Below are 12,719 nucleotides of genomic sequence, written 5' to 3' on the forward strand. Positions count from 1 at the left end.
AGTTGATGGCCAGTTCTGTTTCAGTACTAAAACAGTGATTCCTTTTATGTTATATGAAAATATTTCTATCCTGAATTGTGTTTTTTGAGTGGCAGAAAGAGAAACAGAGAGAAGGAGAGAGATTGTTGAGAGAACAACCTTTCACTGCTTCACCTCTCAATGCCCACAGTGGCTGAGCCTGGATGAGGCCAGAGCCAGAAGCCAAGAAAAAAATTGCCTGACAGGAACTGAATAACTCTGAGTTGTCACCACTCACTCAAAAGGTTTATTTTCCTGGGAATCTCAGCTACTGTCATGTGACACAAACCCATCTTAATTGCTAGGACAAATGTCTAACCAATGATGGTTTTTAGCTTTGCTTATTTTCCAGTGTTGGAATGCCACTATCCTTTGGTTTCTGTTTACAAAATTTGAAAATGTGAAGAAACTCAAGAAAAAATGCTTTAGGATCCTGCATAACTGTGTTGGTTCTTTAAAGCTTTCAAAGAATTTTTATCAGATTTTATGAGTATAATGTAGCACTTGGGAAAAAAGATGCAGCCTAGGAGCCCTACACTGGATGCCAAGATGGAGAAGACCTCCACAGCCACCATGACCTTCCCCTTGGTGCTGTGGTAGACAGGCAGGAAGGTCACCCAGACACTGCAGAACACCAGCATGCTGAACGTCAGGAACTTGGCTTCATTGAACGTGTCAGGCAGATTCCTGGCTAGAAAAGCCACAGTGAAGCTCACCAGGGCCAAGGAGCCCAGGTAGCCCAGGACACAGTAGAAGGCAGTGACTGAGCCCTTGTTGCAAACCAGGATGATGTGGCCATGCTCAGAGTGTGCATCTAACTCAATAAAGGGAGGATAGGTTCCCAACCAGATGCCACAGAAAGCCAGTTGGATCAGGAAGCAGATGGGAATGAGGGAGTTAGAAGCTCCTGATACCAGCAGTCGCCTCATTGTTCTTCCAGGTTTCAGTGCTTTGAAGGCCAAAATCACAGTGATGGTCTTGGCCAGCACAGTAGAAACAGCCACTGTGAACAAAAGACCAAATGCTATTTGCTGGAGGAGGCAGGTGGCTGTGTTTGGACGGCCAATGAAGAGTAAGGAACAGAGGAAGCACAGGAGGAGGGTGATGAGCAGGATGTAGCTGAGGGTCCTATTATTGGCCTTGACGATGGGAGTGTCTCGGTGCTTCACAAAGACCCAGAGGACTGCAGCTGTGAGGACAGAGAAGCACAGAGCCACACAGGCCAGAGCCATCCCCAGGGATTCCTCAAAGGCTAAGAATGTCACCAGCTTGGGGAGGCAGTGGTTTCTTTCCATGTTTGGGTACTCATCATCTGCACACGGGATACACTGCTCTGCATCTGTGGGAAAAAGGAAGACTCTGTTTCCATTTCATAATTTTCTCCTCTATCCCTGTTAAGAAATATGGTCACCTTTGCAATGTCACATTGAGTCCAGCCTGTAGTGATGGATACCAAGAAACACTAGAGAAAATTCCTGCATTCCTAATCCAGTGAGAATGCCCATTTCCATTTGGCAGAAATTCATTCAAACAAGCACCTAAGCACATGGGGCTCTGTGAACTCATCTTATCGCTCAGAGATTTTATTTTAGTGTTTTAATTTCTATAAAATGATGAATTTCCTGTATTTCATATGGGCATGGATTCTTCCAAGCCCTCTTCACTACAGCCCCCAGTTACTTTCTCAGAAGAATCCTTTTATTCACATGGATTATAGTATTTATCTGGGGTCATCAGTGTTAAGGTTTTTCTCACTTATTCTCAAATGGAGATGACTTATATAAATCATGTGTCATTCCTGAGACCTCCGTACATTTTGCTCTACTCTAATTCCTACATGGACTCATCTTGTCAGTATTTCCATATATCTGTTGTGATACTGTGCTTGAATAAAAGAGAACTGTAGCTGTTTATCTTTCTGAGGTTATAAGAAAGTAAGTAGTATTTTCATCATGTTACCGAAACACAACTAGGTACTCTTGTTAACCTGAAAGCATGACTTTTTCACCATTTTATCTCACGTGAACACCAAATTGTACACCACATTGTCTCACTTGAAATAATGCACTTCTGCTGCTACAGCATGAGAAAAGTCATTAAGAATAGGCCAGTTGGTGAATATGTCTCTCTTTCAAATGTCAAACAAACAAAAATAGGGTCATTGTTGTGGCATAGTAGGTAAAGCCACCACCTACAATGCCAGCATCCCATATGGATATTGTTTTGTGTCCCAGTTGATCAGTTTCCAATCCAGGTCCCTGCTAATTGCCTAGGAAGAATAGCAGAAGATGGCCCAAGTACTTGGGACCCCCACACCCATGTGGGAGACCCAAAGGAAGCTCTTGGCTCCTGGCTTCTGCCTGGCCCAACCTGAGCCAACGTTTCCATCTGGGGCCTGACAATTAGATTGAAATTCTCTCTCTCTCTCTCTCTCTCTCTCTCTCTCTCTCTCTCTCTCTCTCTTTCTCATTCTCTGAATCTCTGATTTTCAAATAAAATAGATAAATCTTTTTTTAAAAAATAAAAAATGTTATTAGTAGGGCTACACTTGCAGTAAGAGTCCTACTTTGCTTTTATCCTTGGTGCTCATGCAAAAATACAAGCTTCTGGGACAAGACTTGTGATGTAGTGGTTAAAGTCACTGTTTGCGATGATGGCATCTCATACAGGCACCTGTTCATGTCCTGGCTGCTTCACTTCCAAACCATCTCCATGCCAATGTGCCTAGGAAACCAGCAGAGGAAGGCTCAAATGTTTGGGCCTCTGCAAGACCTGGAAGAAACTCCTGGTTTCTTTCTTTGGCCTGGCCCATAACCAGCTATTGCAGCTATCTGGAAAGTGAATCTACCTGATGGAAGATTTTCTCTGTATCTTCTCTCCCTCTCTATTACACTCTCCCTCTATCTGTAACTCTAATATTGAAACAAATAAATAAATATATTTTGTAAAAAGAGGGAATATGAACATTTGCAAAAATTTAGAGGAATTCTCTCTTTCAATTCTTTTCAATGTATACTGTTTACTTTTAATAGAATGTAGGTGCTTCTGGCACCTGTCTCAGAGATACCCCAGGAATACATAGGCAAGGGTATATTGTACAATGGGTTAATGCATGATACTTTAGTTTTCTTTCTTTCACTAACTTTCTGCATGTTGAGTGTTTTCACAGAAACTTGAAGTCATTTTTCTGTTATCTTCTTTATACTTGAAACTATATATAGCTTGTTTGAAGATACTGAAATCAAAATATTTCTTGAGCAAAGATTATGTGAATTAAAACATCCTTTGGAAGAATTCAAATTATTAATACCATATTTATTCTACATTGAACAGTGGAACTATTTACCAATGAGACTTTTACATTTCTCAAAACATTTGGCTTTGATATTTTATTTGATGCTTAACATTCCTTAAATGTTTTTTGAGTTAGCAAGTTGCATCATTTTTAGGATGCTGTGTCTCTATATTGAATCTTGTTTTTCCTCTTCTACTGGTTTGTACATAAAGGAAAAGTGGTTGCATTCATTATGTGTACTGCACACCATGCACTATGTCAAAGAGGCAGCACAGAAAGTAATACAGTATTCCCATCACAATTCATGTGAAGTAGCTACCTGCTTATCAGTTGTTTATTAAAAAGTTTTGATTTCAAGCCTTCTAGATATCCTTAAAAACACAAATATTGTATTTCTTGTTTAGACCTTAGATCTCAATTTGAGAGTCTTGTCCATCATTGGATGGGAAAGAAGGATGACAGATAGAATTATTGTCAGCATTGAGCTTGAGAGGATAAGCACCACTAGACAACAGCTTACACTTAATGAGATGGCAATAGTGAGCATACAACAAGGGAATGGAAATAATGAGTGAAGACTATTATCTCATCGCAAATATTCTTGGTTTACTTTTTATCAAGAAACAGTTCAGAACCTGGGGTTCTCACAGGTAAGTTATATGTTTTCTACCTGTATGATTGGAAATGTCTCTTTCTGGACAAACAACGCAAGTATAGCAGCAGACATGTTTTCCTTCCTGTGGTATTTTCCTGAATCCTGGACCACACCTCTGGCTACACAAAGACTGAGGAGTCTGATGGGGAAAGAGAAGTGATGGTTATTGCTTTGCATGACATTAAGCACTGTGATAGGATGTCTCTAACTGCCTTTTCATCCCAAGGTCATCATTATGTCCTCCCCAGTCTGTATTTGTTGATTTTATTCATACATCCCATTGGAGTTTCTAAGATGCTCATTCCAGGTTTGTCAATTGACTGCCAAATATTATGAGGGCACCTGATGGGTTTAATTTTGCTCATCACTGGATCTATGCTTCTGGGCATTTGTCTCTTGATTGAATTGCTTCCTCTGAAATCTTTTCAGTTCAGTTTTTATGTGGTAATCATTCTCAGAATGTGTATGTCTGAGACTATTTTACATGTCTCTTTCCTTTATTGAGTAGATTTTACATGCAAGAAAAAAATATCCAAAAAATATGATGACTAAGTACACTTCTATTAGTAGCTACTCAGAAAAAAGACAAGCCTACAAGTAAAAGATGAGCAAATGTTACAAACCATGGATTGCGCATTGATCTACTTCTAAATGTCTAGACCCAGGGAGAGCATCAATTCCTGATTCTACCAATGCATTTGTGGCATAACATACAATAGTCATAAAAATCAGCCACAAAATTGCCTGGGGTGTATCAACAGCACAATGATGATAAATTTTTTATCACAGCTGTGTGGTGATATTCAGAAGAAAAACTGAACTGATTCACAAGCACAATGACAAAGGAAAATGGGAATAGTTTCTACAAATAGTCAACTCATAATTTACTTGTGTTCATACTGCATCAAAACATAATAATGACTCTCACCAAGTGATTAAAATATCACTATGCTTATAAATATATATATATAATACATGAAATTTTTTCAAGTTATATAAATAAAAAAAGTTGAAATAAAATTTTAGAATCTGTGTATACATGCATTTAGTAATTTATTTCTGTATATTGATCTCTGTCTCCATTCCTTAACCTTGCTCATTCTAGTCACTCAACCTCAGGATGCATAAATATGCCAAAAGTAAAAAACAACAATATCTAATACACATGTGCACTTCTAATACACACTGGTTCTTATATGTGTAAGGAACACCATAACTTTGGAAGCCAAGATGTGAAATGAGAGTTGAATGCTTATTTAAATTCTCACACATAATCTCCTCTCACATTCTATTCAGAACCTCCATATGTATCCAATATTCCCATGGATCCACACCTCCTTAAATGCAACAGGCCATTCTATCATGTCTTCATTGAGGACCAACTCTTGGCCGTGTGCACTCTCAGAGGAAAACTCCCCAATTTTAATCAGCAAACGAAATCCAGCGGGAAAATTCACAATGTTGTGGATATCATAGTGTGCCATACGGTGTCTCATTTCATGGAAGGAAACATCCTCCCCAGCACTGTTGGTAAATTGGATTTTCCTCAGAAGTGGATGAAGCTGGAAGGGAGGCACAATTGGAAAGAGGGAGAACATTCAGATGAGAGGTGGGAGGTGCACATGAGAAATCCTGCTTTCCCCTCCTCTCTATCCTCAGAGAGTCTATTTGGTAAAGGCTGAGTTTTGTCTGAATGGTCACCATATTGTGGGTTCAAGTGTGGGGAATTCTGCCTCTCCCCAATTAAAATGATGGGGAGCATTTGAATCCAAACAGAGAAATCACAGAATGTGTCCCACAAGGTGGCTGACCATGAAGGATTAGTCAGAGATTTAGGAAAGCTCATCTTAGTTCTTCCACATGAGAACAACATGGCTTTGTATGTGAGATATCTTGATCATTGTGATGGTTCCACAGGGGAGTGCAACTGTGTGCACTTTTAAAAGTTTAATCCTACCCCCCCAAAATTATGAAATTCTCTCTTTTTTAAAAAAAATAGATTCAGCTGGATACCATTATGCATAACATAATATAGCCATTCCATAAAGAAAATATCAAATAATTTTTTTTGGTGACAGGTACCATTTTTAGAATGGAAGAAAAACCCACAATATATAAAAATGAAACTGTCTTCTCTGGATTTGGTTTGTGTTTATCACCCTTGTGTAAATTCCTGTGGAGTAGTAGTCTTTCTACTTTTCACTTGTGGAACTTATGATTAGTAGTGTATTAACCCTGCAACTTAAAGTAAATGGAAATGATGTTATTGCAAAAATTAAAAGGAAAATAGGAAAGGAAGTAGTGGGGATTGAGAAAGGAAAAAAAAGGATGGTTATCTTCTTAGAATTGTATCAATGAAATACATAAAATCTGTTCTTTTATATTAGAAAAAATTTCTTCATTTAACAAATTTGTGCTGTCTTGTGGTGCAGCAGGTGAAGCCACTTTCCACTGTGCCCAGAACCCCTGTGAGTGCCAGTTTAAATCCCAGCTTTTCTACTACTGATTCAGCTTCCTGCTAATGTGCAGTTGAATTTAATTAAATGAATTAAAAATTGAAGCATAATTTTTCTTAATAAACATTTTCCCAAATCAGCTTGTACATCCCTGGCTGCCCTTGGTAATTCTAAACTTATAAAATTATGTATGATGTATATGTGTAATTTATTATAAAATATTTTCACCTTAGTAAAGTTTAATAATAATGTGCTATGACTTTTTTTTTTTTTACAGGCAGAGTTAGACAGTGAGAGAGAGAGACAGAGAAAGGTCTACCTTTTATATTGGTTCACCCCCCAAATGGCTGCTATGGCTGGTGTGCTGTGCTGATCTGAAGCCAGGAGCCAGGTGCTTCCTCCTGGTCTCCCATGTGGGTGCTGGGCCAAAGCAATTGGGCCATCCTCCATTGCCATCCCAGGCCACAGCAGAGAGCTGGACTGGAAGATGAGCAACTGGGACAGAACTGGTGCCCCAACCGGGACTAGAACCTGGAGTACCAGTGCTGCAGGCAGAGGATTAGCCTAGTGAGCCGTGGTGTCATGACTTTTATTTCTCTCTCTGCACTTTGACTCATTTTTATTGCATATAATGCTACCTTTTGAGATGATAGGGGATATTTTAAAATCAGAAAGATTTTTAGCTGCTGTGGGATACAACATAGTCCATATTTCCTAGCTTTGCAATCATTCCAAAGAAAAGAGTAGTTTTTGATCATTATCTTCTTTCCAGTCTTTGTAATGAGCTGTATTAAGATACTTTATAGGCCGGCGCCGCAGCTCACTTGGCTAATCCTCCACCTTGCGGCGCCGACACACCGGGTTCTAGTCCTGGTCGGGGCGCCAGATTCTGTCCCGGTTGCCCTTCTTCCAGGCCAGCTCTCTGCTGTGGCCAGGGAGTGCAGTGGAGGATGGCCCAAGTACTTGGGCCCTGCACCCCATGGGAGACCAGGATAAGTACCTGGCTCCTGCCATCGGATCAGCATGGTGCCGCAGCCTGCTGGCCGTGGCGCGCCGGCCGCGGCGGCCATTGGAGGGTGAACTAATGGCAAAGAAAGACGTTTCTCTCTGTCTCTCTCTCTCACTGTCCACTCTGCCTGTCAAAAAAAAGATACTTTATAGCATTTCATCCTACAGTGAGAAACATTGTTCTTCTATGATCTGTCATTATAGAGTCTGAGTTGAAAATGTTGCATGGAACTAAACTCACTCCCTAGAAATAGACAGTCTCTTCAACAAGTAGTGTTGGGAAATTTGGATTTCTATTTGCAGAGATTTGAATTCAGACTGTTACCTTACACCCTATAAAAATATCAACTCATATTTTATCAAGGATCTAAGCCTAAATCCAAAACCATCAAATTATAAGAGGCAAATACTGGGGAAACACTGCAGGACATTTACCTAGGAAACAATTTCTTGGATAAGATACAAGAAATAAAGGCAATAAAGGCAACAAAATACATTAAGCTAAGTAACTCAGCAAAAGATACACTCATCCAAGTGAAGACACTACTTACAGAATGGGGGAAAATATTTGCAAAACATGGATCCAATAAAGTATTAATCTCCAGATTGTATAAGGAGTTCAAGAAACTTAACAACAACATAACCAAAAATCCAGTTAAGAAATGACCTAAGGATAATAACAGGCATTTTTCAAAGGATGAAATACAAATGGCCAAGAGAAATATGAAAAGATGATCAGGACTGCTAACCATTAGGGAAGTGCCAATAACAACTACAGTGAGATTTCACTCCACTCCGCCAAGAATGAGTATTATCCAAAATTTGAAAAATAACAAATTCTGATGAGGATCTGAAAAAAAAAAATACGCCAATACATTTGATGGGAATGATTGTAAGCTGGCACAACCATAATGGAAGATAGTAGAGAAATTCCTCAAAAAAACAATACTAGTTCTACCACATGGCCCAGTTCTCTCACTCTAGTGAATGCATCCAAAGGAAACAAAATAAGCACATGAAAGAGTCACTTGCACTCCCAATTCTATAGCAGCTCAATGCACAATACCTAAGATGTGGAATCATCTAAATGTTCATCAACTGATGACTGGGTGATGGAATTCTGATATCTATCTATCTATCTATATATACATATATATATTTGTGATATATATATATATATATATTTGAATATTACTTATCCATGAGAAAAATGAAATCTTGACATTTAAAACTGGAGGACATTACAGTAAATTACATAAGCCAGGCCTACAAAAACATCTTGTTTTCTCTTATTTGTGCTAGTTAATATATAGAGTATAAAATGGTGTGGTTGTCTGATCACTGTCTATGTAATCTTAATATTGTTTCCCTGTAGCATACCATGTTATTGACAATATGCTCCTCTATCACATGTAAAAAAAGAAATTGAGTAGGGGATATAGAGCTCTATTTAGGTATTAGTAATGCTATGTTCTATTTTTTGGCATTGGTTATCAGTGTGATCAGATGTCCAAAACTATTTATCTGTAGACTTATGTGCATTTCATAGTATTTATACTGTTTTTAAATATTTTCAACATGTTCCATAGCAGAAATTGTTTTTTAAAATGTTCAATAGCAGATAACAAATCCTCCACACTCAGATAACTATTACAGATGTATCTAAACACAGTGAAGTATGAAAGAGCCCACTTTTCATCATACCTGATCATGCCATTCTCAACATGAAAACACGGTCATATGGTAATGCAATAAAAATACCTGAGAATGCTATCAGGTGTTCAGTGCATGTCCTGTTCTGGGAGTTGTTTACCTGCCATGGAAGAATCCTAGGTTGAGCTGCATCTCCTGGAGATCCCTTTTCGATTTGCTCTGAAAGCATCTTATGGAGGGCATGGGCCACTGCATACACAGCATTGTAGATGAAATAGCTGGAGTCAGATATGGTCAGCATGTCAATGTGTCCTGGGAAAAACTCAAAGGAAGCATTTGGTGGGCAGACTCCAATTGTTCCACAAAGTGACCCAGGAGGTAAGCAGTGAAAAGCATGAAGCCAGAGTTGACTGAGGAAGAAATCTTCTGGGTAGTGGGAAGGGTCCACTGTCTTGACAAAGTGGTTGAGGCCAGGAATTACTCCCTTGTGGTGTGAAAATGAGAAGCCTCCATGAAAAGAGTGCAGCATGTGGTCTGTCTCATGCACAACAATCTCCCACTTTGCAGCCATGATCCACACCTTCCCCAGGGTTAAATAGTATTTGCTTAGAAATTCCATGGTATAGAGGCTCCTCACATCACCATATAGAATATGCACATTTGCTGATGCAATTCGGATCCCCTCTAGGAAAGAGATTTCACTTTCTTCATACCTTGACTTAGCGTCAGGGAGCTTTACTGAATAGGCCAAGCAGACACCTTTCTTTACCATCTCAGCTTCAATATCCTGTAGGAACTGCTCTCCTTTCATGTCATTAGATACAAAGATCGCCACCCAAATCCAGCCAAAATGTAGTAGCAAGGAGAGCATTCCACAGGCCAGAGAGCTGTCACTAGTGGCCATCTGATAGAGCGATGGAAACTTGTCTCTCTCACTTAGCATGGGATCAAAAGGACCGTTTGTGATCTGAATGGAAAGAAAACCATGATGATCTGAGGTTTGTGGGTAGAGAAGACCACGTTCTATCATCTGGGTTCAGAGAAATCCATGCTTCAATGCTTATTGCTTTCAGGATTAGAATGGATATCCTCATTCACAGCATGCAAAAATGTGTAAGATACCTGTAAATCTTCATATTCATTTGAGGGAAGAAGAGTGCATGGATTTTGGACCAGGACATTGGTTTTTCCCACTTTTCACCCCATGTTACATCTGGAGATAGCCCCCATTGAAACTGGTGTTAATGTTTCCTCTGAGCCAAACAACCTTTTACTGTGTTGATTTCTTGATAGCTTGAATTTCATTAATTTTTCTGTCATAACCTAAATTGCCTTGAAGAAAACACTCACCTACCATCTCTGAGTTTTCTTAAACTTGCTTTTCAGACCAGAATCCTCCTATGCTACTCTACTGTGAGTTTGCTGGTAATGTGTGTAGATTGCCACCTGTTTGAAGTGGGTTTCCTTTAAGAATCCTAAGAATGTGAATGCAGACCCTTGGAGGTCCCTTGAATGGATTATGTAATTGGGTTCCTGACACCTAATTGGGAGATTTGAATTGAGTTCCAGGCCCCTCAGTTTTTCAAGGACAGTCAGCAGCAGAACCATAGTGGTTATTTGTTGACTAAACTAGTGAATGGGTGTACACTGTGTGTGTCTCATTGTTTCTCAGTTCATGAAACACACAGTAAGATTTAAATCTCTTTGTTGCACATGGAAAGTGAACTGGGAATGCTGTGAAGGAATCTGCTGAATGTGAAGAAGTCAGGATTGGAAGGGTGTGAAATCTCATGCAACTGTAACTCAGCCCCAAACACTCTTTAATGATCATTGGGGCTGTTATGTTCCGTGGAATCCAAAGGAAAGTACTGTCCCAGGTCTTCATATATCTGTGTATAACATGGAGTCATCCTAGGACATCTCTGTGCTGTGGGTATTTCCTGTGAACAGTCAACAATCTATATTCCCAAGAGGTGGGGATGGATACATTGGCCCCAGAAGAGTATCTTGGTGGAGGCTCTCAGCTTCCACTGTTCCTTCCCTTTCTCAGTCTAAGGAATTCCCCAAAATCTTTTTCAACTAATAGTGGAATATGTCACTTGGCTTCCACAGGACCTTGCCCCAGATGTAACAGATCTGGTGGGAGATGGAAGTATTTCTCACCAGATTTCACAACCCATTTACCTGTGGGGTTTTGTAGAGCTCCAACATCGTTCCAATTTCAGCCAAAAATGCTGATGTGGTTCCAGCAATGATGGCAACTGTCTTGCCTTGTGTCTGGCAGGTGTAGTTAGGGATGAGATGATGCTTTCCAGTCAGCCAGTGCAGAGTGCTCCTCAGGGTGAAGTGACCACTGGTTACAGAATTGTAGAGTTGGAAACCTAGGGTCAGGTTGGGGAGGAGCTGGGGGTCCTTATTGATCTCCTGGATGGCAAAGAAGAAGGCCAGCACATATTGGTAGTTCTTCCACAGCCACCTAAAGAGAGGGGCAGCATCAAAAAGAAGGGAGAGAGTATGGAATTAAGAGCAACACCACAGCCATGCCCTGAAGCAGCAATGGTCAGACTCAGGCTTCCATTCAGTGATGAGCTGAGGCTCTGGCACATGGAGGAGGTGTGAGTGAGGTTCCAAGGGCTCTAGAAGGTCATGGAATGGCCATTGGACTCCTCTGAAGCAAACTGTGCCCATGATCACACTCACCTTCCCAAGCCCTTCAGGAAAGCCTTGATGTGTCCCAACATGGGATTTCACTTCTACTTAAGGATGGAACCCAAGAGGCAAGCATCACTGTTTTCAGTACCTTTTGAAATAATTGAACACCATCTGACTTGTCAGTCATTTTAGCATTTGGAAGCATCTCTAATTTATTCACCAAAGCCATTTTTATGAGCCCTTTCTGTAATTTTCCACTTAATATACCAACATTCACAGAAGCAATTTTGTTCAAACATAGTTGCTTTAAAAAAGAGCATTTCATTCAGAACGTCAAATTGTCAGAATATTTACAATGTTCACTTTATTTTCCTCAAGCTCTGAATTCCATTTCACCATTTCACTCTTTATTCTTTAATATTTTCTGCATGTTTCTATAAAGCTTAACCAAAATTATGAGTTCTTGGGATTTAGTAATGGCTCTCAAATTTTACCTGTCCAAGAGTGTGAATGTTTTGTTTTCACACAATGGATACCTTTGCACCTCTTCTTACAAAATTTTTTCTTATTTATATATTTTATCCATAATTTGAATGTCAAGCAAATACATACTTGTCAATAGATTACGTGGGATTAAATCAATTTATGGAGTCATCTGTTGTTTGGGTGCATTGATCCCTTTTTAAATGTTGAGGTTAATAGATTGTTATTTCAATATGTGTTAAATTTATGAAATATGCCTATACATTTTCTAAAATTCAGTGTTTGATTTTAGGATAAGTGCATTTTTCTCAAGTTTCACACAATTCTGTATTATTCTAACAAAGAGAATTTGAATTTTTTTACCTAAAATAGTCAAATTTTGTTACTTTTTATAAACAGGTGATTCAAAAGTTTTTTTTTTATTTCAGAAACAGGGTTTATTTGTTATACACTATGTAGACCAATCAAAAAATATGCTACTGATGGGGCTGGCACTGTG

General features: G+C 39.4%; 1 protein-coding gene across 1 annotated transcript; it reads right to left on the reverse strand.

Annotated features, from left to right (window-relative positions):
* Nucleotides 1–443: 443 nt before the first annotated feature.
* On the reverse strand, nucleotides 444–11,826 carry LOC100341077 (vomeronasal type-2 receptor 116-like). Its single transcript, XM_070067756.1, has 6 exons — nucleotides 11,786–11,826; nucleotides 11,270–11,561; nucleotides 9,246–10,052; nucleotides 5,303–5,530; nucleotides 3,984–4,107; nucleotides 444–1,357 (listed from the first exon to the last, which is right to left on the reverse strand). The coding sequence occupies exons 1-6, from the start codon at nucleotides 11,824–11,826 to the stop codon at nucleotides 444–446; spliced, it is 2,406 nt and encodes an 801-aa protein (XP_069923857.1).
* Nucleotides 11,827–12,719: the final 893 nt, after the last annotated feature.

The sequence above is a fragment of the Oryctolagus cuniculus genome, unplaced genomic scaffold (genome assembly GCF_964237555.1).
Source record: "Oryctolagus cuniculus unplaced genomic scaffold, mOryCun1.1 SCAFFOLD_50, whole genome shotgun sequence".
Classification (NCBI taxonomy): domain Eukaryota; kingdom Metazoa; phylum Chordata; class Mammalia; order Lagomorpha; family Leporidae; genus Oryctolagus; species Oryctolagus cuniculus.